Below are 13,198 nucleotides of genomic sequence, written 5' to 3' on the forward strand. Positions count from 1 at the left end.
TTAATATCCTGTATGTAGATTTGGAATGGAAAGATGTGATCTGAGTGTTATGTTGTGCGGTAGCTGACTTAGATAAACTCTTAATATAGTCAGGACCATTTTTTTCTCTCGTATCTACGCCAGTGGCATTTTTGTTATGAAGTCATTTCAAACACTTTTAAGGGAAAGTGGTCCAAACCCAAATCCAAAGTTTTGTGGATGTGCCGGGATTGAACCCCTTCCGCACCGAAATCCGAGATGGTAACCACTAGGCTAGCAACCCAAGAAGCCTAAGTATTAATACCAGCTTAGTATCCTAATGTTTTGAACTATCAAATGTTCTGACTTTTCTCAGGATTGAATCGATGACATTCTGATTACTAATCAAGCACTGTAACTTATTACCTAATGAGCTTCCCAACTAATACATGTCTTACGTAAAAACCGTGGCCTGTTCAGCCAACCACAAGGGATTATGCGAGATGTAAAGAATCTTTAACGTAACCAATTTGTGCTGAGTCGTAAAGTATAATTTTTATATTCGTATGAATAAAAAATAAAACAATTTTGTTTTTAACTTTGCTTCACATGGCTAAGTCCAAGGTTTGGCACAAGCCTTGTTTGAGATTAAACATTGTTGGGTGGCTGAATGGTTGTGGTGCTCTCCTGACAAGAAATTCGCCAGTTAGAACATCAGATTATTCAGTAGCTTATTGATGGTTTAAAACTCCACCCAGTCCTTAATCATTGGGGTTTTATCATCCAGGCTAATGAACCAGCTGATTCTAGTCTGTAATAAAGCCATACAAATCGTTCAATCCATTTTAAACCCACCATGCGGTCATATTAAACTTTACGCGTCACGAATCAAGTGACTGTTTCGGTCAAATTCAATATTTATTATTTTGTGCCTACAAGTTATAATAACATTATGAACTGCTGAGTAAAGACCGGTTTCCAGACGACCTTGTACTTGACCTACGCATCACCCACGTTCAGAGTTGTGTAAATACAGTCAGTTTACAAGCAGGGCCCCCAATAAGCCTCGTACTTTAAAGAAACTTCTGAATTGTTTTCTTGTTTATTGTATTGTACCGTAACCAACGTTTGGATTTTGTTTTTTATATTTTCTATAAAAATTATTGTTGTACTTATTTTGTTTTAACCGTTGTGCAATCCGGTATTACGACAAAACATATGGTATTTAGAAGGAATGAAAGCCACCTCTTCGTAAAGAATATCAGTTAAGAACATAAAAGAGTCGCAGTATGTGGTAGCTATCGTGTGACAACTGCAGGACCATGGGACAATATCGGAGAAAGTGCAATGTTCAGGACTGCTAAACTGAATTCGGCGAAAGTATGAGACTGGGCTCCGAAGCATTCTCCATTGTACGTCAGATTAAAAAACAACACCGATCTAGCCGTAACGAAGCTTCTAAGTTCTTTTTGTGCTACGAACTCTGAAAAGCCCAACCTTATTGAAAACATATCCGACGCAGTTTCACAAATTCACGTGTTATTTACAATTCTTTTGTTAGTGAACTTCAAAGAAAATTTTATGTTTATTAAATGCCTGTATGGATACATGCCTGTATGGTACATATGAATGACACAAGATACATAATAATATGAATATCTATAGGCCCTACATTTTTTACGACCGTTATAAGTTAAATATCATTTGGGATTCGACAAACGCAATGAATATCTTACTTATTCAATTATGAATATCTCAACCAATACCTATGTTGATATTTGTTATTAAAAGAGTTAGGTTTTATGAGGAAACACCAATTTATACAAATACAAACTTATCACCTGCATTTTCCCATGTCCTACTCTTTTAGCTTTGCGTAATATAAAAGTATAGGAGGAATTTCTCTAGTAAAACCAGCAGATTTTCACGATCTTGTTGTACGAAATTCAATGTTTTCAAAATACAGTCCGAGTACCTGAATAGCTCTACTTATTTAAACAGTTTTCATAATATTCTATTATAATGATTTACTATTATAACACCATCAGGTACTTTTATAGTTTAAAAGACGATTCTTGACATCGTTTTAGCTAATCTAATGATAGATTGAGAGGCCAAAGGTCAAATCACAGAATTTTTTATCTGTTTTGACTGTTCATTGAGATAAGAGTGAAATAGCTTGAGACTAGAGAGTATCAATCAATTACCTTTCTGGCAATCACGACTCTGTGACGAGACGAAGCAATATGCAATGTAACCAGGAATTACACAAGGTATACACCTTAATTGAGGTGCTTGCTTTGATGTAGTGATACATTGCGGTACTTAGACCTTGAGATTACATTGTTTTATAGCCTAAGATATAATTTATAAGTATGCATAGTATAAGGAATAATATTAGTGCACTTAAATAATTTGAAAATGTGTTGTTAATGGTTATATTTCCATCAATTAATTCATGTCATCGGAAGGTATTCTAAAAAGTGTTTGACCAATCGTATTTCTATCAAAGCACTCGATCTGTGTAGCTTTGTTATAAACTGATACCAGATCCTTCCACTTATTAAGCATTACTATAACAAATGTGCAATTTGCACAATTTAATATGATCCAAATCTTGTTTCTGAGGCGAAATAAATCCAACGCAATATCCATTACGTTTTTAAGGTTATGTTGTAGGTGAACGGAACAACTAATTAACAATAAATTTGTCAATTTTAGTTCCACACAATTTTCCTTTAATCAGGGCTACCACAATCAGGCCAGTTGTAAAAAAATAACCTGATTGAAATACGTTTTTATAAGCTATTTGATCTCTTCTCTACTAATTTTTTCTGGATTGGAACTGTGCCTTTTGAAAAGTAGTTCTTTACTATGTTCAATCTCTCTAAACACTCTATAAAGTCACGCCCGTATCTACTTAATCATCAATAGGTGTGTAGTTATTTAAATAACTTGTGTCATTTAAATTGCTTATGCAGGCACACATTCTTCTGCAGTGAAACCCCTGATGTCTACGCGACGTCACCTCTTTAGGCACCCACGAACTGAAAGTGCCGTGCGTACGTGATTGACTATTCTGACTTGAATCGATTTCGTAACGGTTAAACGACAAGGAAATCGACAACTATCGATGACGATTGATTCCCTTCGTTCCACTAGAGCTTCCTTTTCCGGTTCTTTATACATGATTTAGATGAAGATTGAATATTTTCATGCAAGAAATTGAATAGTTTTTAACGGCGTTTTTTGATTATAAATGGGACTTTTGGATTTGTAAAAGGTTTAGGAGGAAACTATATGTATACTGGTACTCCTGTATCCGGCAGCGCAAATTGTTCTGTTTACATCAATAAAAAAACCTGTGTTGAATGTTATCGAAAAAATTCGTGGTTATAATCTTTGACATAAAATTGAATAGTTCTCAAAAAGGGGGATTAAAAGGGAGCTTTTATAGTATGGTCTATAAATTGTCCTGACTTAAATATGTATGGTTTCCTTTCTTCTGTGTTCATGTTTTAACATATTTTGGAAAACTTGTTTCACTAAATAAAACCCCGAATTCAGCCAATCTAAGCTAAATAACTAGATATATTTATTTTTAACAACGAATTTGAATATTTCATAAAAAGTGGCTGTAGTGTTTCATGTATATACTACTTGTATGTTTAATCTTTGGGTAAATCACACGAAAAATTACCATCAAATAAGTTAATGTAGAACAAATGATGGCAACATTGAGACGTAATAATTATGTATACAAACGTTTACGTGTTATAGTTAAAAATATATCAATCTGTTTTGCATAAAAAAAGAAGTCAATGATAATTTTTCGTTTAGTTAAAAAAAAAACACACACACACATGTGATTTTAGTTTTACTCAAAATTGATTTAATTGTGTTTTATTTGTTGTTTTTGATTTTAACTCAACTGATTTGTTAAAAAAAATAATTAGTTTTTTTATTTTTAGGTTTGATAGAAAGAGCCAAAGTCCGCCAGATGTCAACTACCAAAGAGCCTCCCCCACTTGTTTACGTCTACCAAACACCTCGTCAGAACAGAAAACCTTCCAGGCAGTTCAGGTACAGTTAAGAAATCTATAATGGTAATTACTATCTTATTGGCGCATTACAAAAGGTTTGCGACATATGGATCAAATATTAAAACTATGATAAACGAGTTGGTTTATGAAGGTGAAGAATATAAATCCTTAAAAAGCAGAAAAGGTATTAACTGTTGCAGAGAGAAGATACTGTACACAAGGTTTTAAAGGTCTAGGAAAATCAGCTGATTGGGAGATGAAGAGAAAAGTTCCCGGGGAAACAAAAAGGGAGTGAGGAAAATGCAGGCATAGAAGAAAGTCGAAAAATGAAAGAGAAAGGACGAAGAGAACTAATTCATATAATAACTTCAGTGGACCCACTGTAACGTCATGAATATAAGAAGACGAAAGATAAATTGAATGCGATGAATTTGGTATCGAAAGATAAAGATCTCATGAAATACAGCCAGATTTTCATGATACAGAGAGAAGGTACTGAGGGCTTGTAGATTGAAGAATCAGCTATTTGGGAGATGGGAGAGGATTCCTCAAGGGAGAAACCGAACAAGCTGATAACACTAACCATGGACGGGATGGGGAGAAAAGACAGAATTAGAACGCAGTGTGTAGTAATAAATATATCTGAGGTCTCTAGACATACATAACTGAGGAGAGCTTGTGGAAGACTAAAATTTTAGCATGCTCTAAGACCAATCACAACATTTAAAACTGTTGTAAATACAAATACTACCAATTTGTCTGGATTTGTATCACGTAAATATAAAGCACCACTGTTATCTACGAATTATTATGACTTGGCCATTGGAGTCCAATTTTGCTCAAAATACGAAGATAGAATACGTGTTTCAACTAAAACGGAATATAACAACTAATTCTATAGAAAGAACAAATTTATATTAAACACATCTACACTGCGGGATAAATGATTAACATGGATCCCCTATATTGAGTTGTAATTGGCAATAGTTTCTGATCAGAAGGTGTTATTAGCTCATTCAGGATTACTATATTGAATCACCAAACCAAATTAAATGGAATGGTTCGGAAACCCAAAATCTGATTTTTATCATTTAATTTACATCCGTATTGAATTGAATGTGCGTAGTTTTGCATTTAAAACCTGGCTTTTCAGTTTATTTTTAAAAGAGTGTGAAGATTTGCTGTTATGGAAAGTTTGTCTATCCATACGTAGTTATTACATAAATATTTTATCCAACATATCTTTTTTACGTTTATGTGGATTAATTTTAGATTTGAATAATTACTTGGTTTTATAGGCCTATATAACCCTAATTTTCCTAAAAAACCAGATCGTAACTGTGGAGTACTTGTGATAGAGACGTTTATATTATATTATTTAATAAATACACTATACAATACTTATTCCTAATCTTTTAAATTTTTGTAACTTTTGGAAGATTTACTTCAATTTAACAATGTATTTCCAGCAATATTCGAGTTTTCTTAGTTATAGTTCTAGTTATAGTTATAGTTATTAGTTATAGTTCTTAGTTCTGAGTTTTCATATATTTATTTCAGAACCTGTCTACACTTTTTAACAGGAATTAAATTATTCCTATTTTAATTGTATTGAAAAAACTGTTTGTGTTCAAAACATTCAATTTTCAAGTTAAAAAGACCGTATTAATATACTTAACTGAAATACTGTTTACTTAATATAAAAATAATCCTTATCTTATGTCCTTATCTCAATGCACCTCGAAAATATCTCGGACAAATAAATACACCTTTCATTATGTTAATAATTGTTACAGGAAAAAGTTACACAGCTAAAATATGTACTAATAATGATTTTTATTATAAATTTGTGTATTTGTTTAAATAAATGTGTTTACTTGGGCCACTGTATATAATTAGCTATACTATGAAGGGTTAAATGGGTTTTGCAATGGATAATTTATTCCTTTTTGCACTTAGCTTGTTTCAATTTGATTCTTTAGATGAAGGTGTAGGCCTAAAGCCATTATCTTAACAGAACCATATTACAAAGACTAATTCTATTGTTTAAAGAACAGAACACAGGAGGAAAGAAATACAGGTAATGATTCGTAAGATTTCTTCCTGTTTTGAATCATTTGGTTGAAAGACGTTGTCACGAGCTCGTTAAAAAGATAATTTGCCTCAAACAAAAAACGCCCGATTTCGTCTAATGTAGAGAAAGGAAAGCAGTGTGTGTTTCTTTTCCAAATAATTTGTATAGAGTTAATAAATGTACACATGGTTAATCGCATCTCTCGTTCTAAATGGCAACAGCAGCTTAGTTTTCGTAATAGGACAGAGTAAAAGAAGAAACCTGTGTTAGTAAGTTAGACCTTGCAAAAAATTAGAGGTTGAAGAAGTAGAGTACAACGGTGTGGAGATTCTGGCTGTAAATAGGTTAGCCAATCTTTTAGAACTTCAACTTTCTCTGGAAGCTGAAGAAGTCATAAGTAACACAGGTATAGGTATTCTTACAACGTCCCAAGAAAGGACAAAGCATATTATTAATCTTATCAGGTTACGTGAAGTAAGTCATATCCCATTTACCACGCTTTTACACAGTTGTCCATAAAACGTCTCCATCCAACTACTTAAACATCCTTATCAAATCCCATTTAAAAACATTAAATACAACAAATCAAAACCATATATCTTAAAACTCTTAGATTATCTACAGAAGAATGTTACATAATGCAATATTTTATTCAGGTAATTAGAAGGCTATTTTCAACCAAAGATAATCATCATTTGAACACACTTTGAAACTCTCAACGAATGTTTACCCTTAAATAATAGTTAATAATCCGTTTTTTTACGGTTTTTTAACTATACATACAATGAAAACATCAAGAATATTGTCCTTAGTGGTAGGCCTACTATTATTTTTGCTAAACTTAAAGTTCAAGGCAATGAGTAAAAACGGTAAATTTCACCTACCATTTAAATTTAGACAAAACCCTTAAATCGCCTCCTTGTGTCCTGCCACCTTGCTACGTCAACCGTAGCACCTGTCCCCAAGGTCCTGTCACAGCTGATTGTTTTTCCTGACCTACTAACACCACCTTGTATACTCGCACACCGTACAAGGCACACGTAACCGGCCGAATGAAAATTACCGTGCGGTATTCCGGCCATGTCGCCTGTGTTATTGACATAGTTACGTGGCGTCTGCTGTATCCAGCTTGACAAATGTTGCTCTTCTTCGGAATAAAAACCAAATTAATTTTATTTGGTAGTTAAATATAGCTGAAAATATAGCTGTAATTCGTTTAATGGTGGTTGAGTCCGTCGTGATTTTATATTTTTTTAAGAAAATAACAACAATTGTTAACATTAATAATCTTCTACTGCAAGCTATAACCACATAAAAAATAGAGTAGGGATTTTTATTCTCCAGTTTTCATTTAATTGTATAAAAAGGTTTAAAGGTAATCACAAGTATTGATTGATTATTGTATTTGTAATATAAAGGTAAACTAAAAGAAGGCGCAACTGATCTACTTCTATCTTAGGAACTATTCATGTTCGGCTTTAAGAAATCAACTAAGTTTGGATCGTCTTTAAAGTAATTATTGAAAGATAAATGGACGTGGGACTTCTGTACTAGAGTTTCTGGTTTATTCCCTGAAAGCATTTCCCACACATATGGAACAACAGCAAATTAATTCGAATAGAACTTATTTGAATTACCCACTTATTATTGCACTTCGGTCGAAATTCTATTTGTTTTCTTATTTTTGAACGAACGATTTAAGGAAATCACTATAATTTACAGTGATTTGTGCTTTCAGTTTGGCTTGAAAAAAGTCGATGTATGCAACAGAAATCGATGATTAACATCAGCGCACTCGGTCAGTGGTGCAATTAAACTTCTCAATTCATTATCAATGGCGACAAATTGAACGCAGGGATATAAAGGAATATCCATAGTAAAGTTGGGTTAGGTGGCAGTGACTTGGTAGCTAAGAACTGCTCACTTTTAACCGTATTTTCATCTATCTAGGAAATAAGATGGACGAGGAAAGCTTTCTTAGTATCGCAGAACTACTCATAACATGTATAGAAGAACTTTAATTTATTTAACAGTGTTAAATACTTAACTAAGTTTGTTTGTGGTAAATGTAGGTGATAATGTAAATGTTGATACGTTCACCCTCCCAAGAGAACCATCATATAGTTTAAACAACGTAATCATGTAAGCGAACCTAATCCTTGCTATAAAGGAGGCTCTGGCGTTGAGAAAGGATAATCCTTTAACAGCCTTCTACTAATCAATAAACCCATCCAGCAGGATTTGCATAATGGAAAGTAACACATCACAATATAGTTCATAATGTGTTTATTGTAAGCTGCATGTCAGCAGAAAAAATGTGTGTCTATGTTTTATACCAGTCACTCTACCTCTACCTGTGCTTCCCAACAACGGGGGGGGGGGGGGGGATTATGTGTTATTTTTTTCAGTTCAAGTAAAAAAAGTTTCATACTTAACCATTCACTATAGAAACTAAATACAAAGCTATTCAACTTCCAATAAATACATTGATTAGGGAATTTAGAAGGACATTTTTTCTCTTTACCGTAGGAATAGGCCGCAAAAACTTGGCGATCTTGTAATGATACGCCTATAATAGCATAGCCTCTTGTAAAGAAGGCTATGCTGTTAGTCATAATGACGAAATTCATATGTACAGCTTAGTTAAACGAAAATGTCTTACTCAATAAGTTGTGTGTCAGAGTAAAATTAATGACTTCGTCGAATTAAATGGAAATAGTGCAAATGTAAATACTGTATTATAGTTTATTTAATTAATTGTCATCATTGACACCAATAAAGCAGTACACCGGAAATCTTAGACGTTCACAAGGCGAAGACTTAGTATTTTATAGTATAGAACATAAATATGCCTATATGTTGGATGGGTTCACTTTTGTGTAAAAGTTTAGTCTAATCAATGAAATAATTAGACCGAAGAAACAACTATGGGCATAGAATTTAATTGATGAGTAAATTAACGAATGGGTAAATCTGAATTCCAAATGTAGGCAGAGAATCTTTTTTACGTTACTAGACGATTAGACTTAGTTCATAAAAGTATCTAAAAACGAGAAGCCCGTGGGGTCGAACTCTGATTGAATTATTCAAAAGCAGTTTATAAGTACCGTACGTGTAGAAGCTATTTTTGCATCACAATTATTCATTCAGTATTTTCTGAGATATTATGTTTGGAAGATTGCAACTTCACATTACAATATTGGCATATTCTCTCCTTAAGTGATTTAAGGCTGATACATGCTCCGGTTATCTAAGTAAGTAATTTAAATTCAATACTCCGTAGCAGACATCCCTGAGTACTTATAGAGCAATTTTTTTTAAAGCTACATGCTGCTGGTCGTGGACCTAAGATTAAAATTCTCACGATTAATGTTTTATAATCTAAATATAACGAAGCGGATTTTAATTTGCTTCAACTGCAGTTTGCCGCTGCACGTGCATGATCTAGACTAGTGATAGGGAAGCTAAGATGTAGAACGGATGGATCTTCGACCGAGTTTTATAGAAGTGGTCAAGTAACGGCAACGACGCTGACGAGCCTCTAAGTGGTCCGGATATCATCAGGATCTTGTGACAAACTACAGACAAACTATGATACACTTCTGGGAAACATGATTAATGTTGCTTGTGAAGAATCAGAAATACTGGGTAAAAATAAAATACAGGGTTTTATGATCTAGACTACATAACAGAGTTTCTTCTCTGTTAGATTAAGAGGCATTATTTCAAGCAACATGTTTATGACCTGGATTTTAGATAAATATCAATAAGTAGAGCTAAAACAAGCAAAAACGACACGTTTTGGTGCTGTTTGTATAGGAGTTGTCCTCTTTTCTGTGGAAACTGTGCCCACAGTCAGTGATCGTAGGGAATAATAAATAGTACTAATAAAGGTACCAGCTGATCTTAGTCAGTAAATACCTCGTTGTGTTACCTCGTTTATTAACACAAATCTTTCACTCGTTGTTTTCTTAAAATCATTACCTCTCTAGTGGGTGTTGCCGAAATATAATCCAGTTAATAATCTACGAATTGGTTGGATAACAAGATTAAACAAAAGGTACACCACAGAAACCTATCCTCAAAATATTCTTCAGGTGTCCATAATGATAACATTTCAACTGAGTGAAAGGTATATTACAAACTGATGTAAACAGTGATTAAATGAAGTAATTGGTAGTTAAGCAGCTGATAAGCTAAGTTCCGTCGTGCTTCTTGGGGAAGAAAGCGAAACAAAGAACACTTCCTACTAGCGCCGCGCCGTCACAGTGTTCGGTCAGACCAGAACCATGTTATGTTGAGTGACGAAAGATCCAAGAAATCGTAGATAATGTCCTGGTGCTGTACCAGGTTGATGCAACTTATGTAAGCTATAACAAATAATTAGATAATCAGTCTACTTAAATTATTACGTAGAATAAGTATTACTAGAACATGTGGAACCAATAATAATCTGCAGCCAACTGACCACCCGTTGTTTTACCATTGTAGAATTTTAAAACACAATCTACATCAGTTTATAATGTTCAGCAAAATTGGTAAGTGAAATTTTACTTGATAGTCTCACTAAAAAAATGGCTTTTATTAAAAATCAGGGGAAACTTTTGTTTTAACTGTATACAAATTCAACTACAACGGAATGTATTATTTAAATACGCTATTTTAATTCACTTTAATTCATGCATTCGATTACACACGCCTGTTCTGCTTGTACACATACGTCCTACGACACTCACTCTCTTACACACACACACATACACAACCTCTACTTTCTCCTGACCTTGGTCCTCTCACGTATCACGTTCCACGCTTATTACAGTAGTTTGTTGCTCTTTCATTCATCAATTACGTGCCAGTTTCTTCCGTGCTCGTCCTCGCTGTCAGAGACAGATGACGCCCAGCTGTTAGAGATCGGACTTTCATTCGTGTCATTTAATTTCAAGCTCTAATTTTCATCTGTCGAGTTCTAGTTTCAAAGTATGAAAATGCGTATTTTATGAACCAACAATCGTTATTCCATTACAAAAATTGTTGATTATATGGATCGATTAGTTGATGCTTACAATTCACATTTCAACTATTAGAAGATTTTTGTTATTAGTTTGAATTTATAAAGTTTATTCGATGAATATAAGCTTACATAATACGATACCTATGTATAAATACTATGTGATACAAACTTGGTTTAAATCTGAAGAGCACACGTTTCATTTGAAAATCAACAAGGGTAGGATTCTTAAATCTGAGATGGAGTATATTTCATCCAATCCACAACATCACAGCTTTAGAAGTACGGTAATTCTAACAAGATATCACCATCTAAGTTATGTTACAGAGAATACATCCAGCCAATCTCCACGTCGAGTGAGGAGACGGAGGAAATGTACGACGAATTGTTGTCTTTAGCCAGGAGAAGAAGACATCAGCAACACCAGCCAAGACACTTCGGCCTCAGCACATTCGGCCACCTCAAGATAGACTACTCCTGCAATTGGTCCAACCTGGACAGATATATCGCTCATGTGTAGAGAGACCCACACTGGTGAGTGGCAAACAAGGTTAAACCACACAAAGGTATTTGGTGACATATCATTTGATCTATAGTCGACCACACAACTGTCAACAAAATTAGTATTCGTTAACCGCGTAGAACATATAGATCAAATCAAGGGGGCATAGAAATTGCTGGTACAGAACAAGAAGAACATATAAACCAATATGAGTGTAATTGAGTATAAAGTAATCTTGTATTACTGACTAAGACTACCTGTTTCTTTAGCCAAGACCATAGCCAAATGATCTTGGGTCCAGTTTTAACTTATCAAAACGATTCTGAACACTCAGTATCGAACCGGCGTCTTATGATTCTTAGGCTAGCACTCACTCACCAGACCCTGTCAAGACATATCCAAGTCTCTTGTGCGTTTTCTATCGACGTTTGTTCATCTTATATCCCAGCTGACACTTCCTCATCTATGCTCCAAGTCCTAATTTCCCTGTCAGCGCCTAAGCAACAGTTACAGTTCCTAGTTCAATTTCACTGCACCTGCCTCTCACTCTTCACTTTCTAGACTACACCGAACACCTCTCACTAAGCTGCATCTGACGTCACGTCCAAGTCACCTGATGCTTGAGAGGAATTCTAGGCGCATTATGTTCAGATTTAAATTATTCAATACTAATATAAATATATACGAAATACCCACTTATGGACTTTATTTACATAGCCATTTTTGCTACAAAAGATTAAGACACTAACAAATAAATCCCGTTTGTAAAACTATTTAAATCAATATGATATTTGGGTTACATTTTCATCACAATCAATATATTATACAGGGGTCTTTAAATACACTATATATTTAAATACACTATAAATTAACATCAAATTAATATTTACTTTGTGTGTTCTAGGTGTGGTCATTGTGGACTGATGGATTCCAAAGACGTTTGCTACAAGGTTTTCTGCTTTTTCGTCTGAAATAAGAACTTGCAGATATTGAACACAATTAATGTGTAACTATTTTTAAATTAGCTGTATTATATTTTTGACCATGTGATATATGTATTCCCTGTTTTGCTTCTTAACTGTTGTCCCAATACTGTATGTTATTTTCATGTAAATATGGGATATATATATATGTTATATAAGTATAGAGACATTGTTTGGTTGTCCATTGTGAATCCTTTGTTTTTATACCTTACAGGTATCAATCCATTCATTTGTAACCATAAGTGTATAGCTGTCATAAACCCTGGCTTCAATAACTTTCTATTAATAGTCTGTTGTGGCTCATTTGTATTTACCATATTCGTTTATATGATAACAATAGCATTTGCATTTATATTTGTATTTTTTCTATGTATGTTTTCTTCATAACATTTTTCATTCCTATGTTGTTTTAAAATATTAGTTTTGTAAATAAATATACATTGGTTTTAAACATTTTTTTAACCTTTTTCCCGTGAAGTATACATGGCATTTCTATTTTTAAGGTTTGGTAGGTTTAAAAAAAATTAGGCTAATAATTGTGTTGAGTCATGGATGCAGTGTGCTGCCATGAAATGCATCTTTCCTTATGAACCATTCAATTAATGTCAACTGAAAGAAAAAAGTATGGTT

At 33.8% G+C, this 13,198-nt stretch overlaps 1 protein-coding gene across 1 annotated transcript in view; it reads left to right on the forward strand.

Moving 5' to 3' along the window:
- LOC129004223 (uncharacterized) overlaps positions 1-12,965 on the forward strand; it is a 25,558-nt gene extending 12,593 nt beyond the window's left edge. Inside the window, exons 2-4 of the mRNA XM_054432710.1 lie at positions 3,930-4,041; positions 11,411-11,617; positions 12,490-12,965. Coding sequence (XP_054288685.1) covers positions 3,930-4,041; positions 11,411-11,603 — 305 coding nt within the window. The 3' untranslated portion in view covers positions 11,604-11,617; positions 12,490-12,965. The remainder of the gene's footprint in view (positions 1-3,929; positions 4,042-11,410; positions 11,618-12,489) is intronic.
- Positions 12,966-13,198: the final 233 nt, after the last annotated feature.

The sequence above is a fragment of the Macrosteles quadrilineatus genome, unplaced genomic scaffold (assembly GCF_028750875.1).
Source record: "Macrosteles quadrilineatus isolate MER2022 unplaced genomic scaffold, UCM_ALF_1.0 Scaffold_9__3_contigs__length_116548681, whole genome shotgun sequence".
In the NCBI taxonomy this organism is placed as follows: domain Eukaryota; kingdom Metazoa; phylum Arthropoda; class Insecta; order Hemiptera; family Cicadellidae; genus Macrosteles; species Macrosteles quadrilineatus.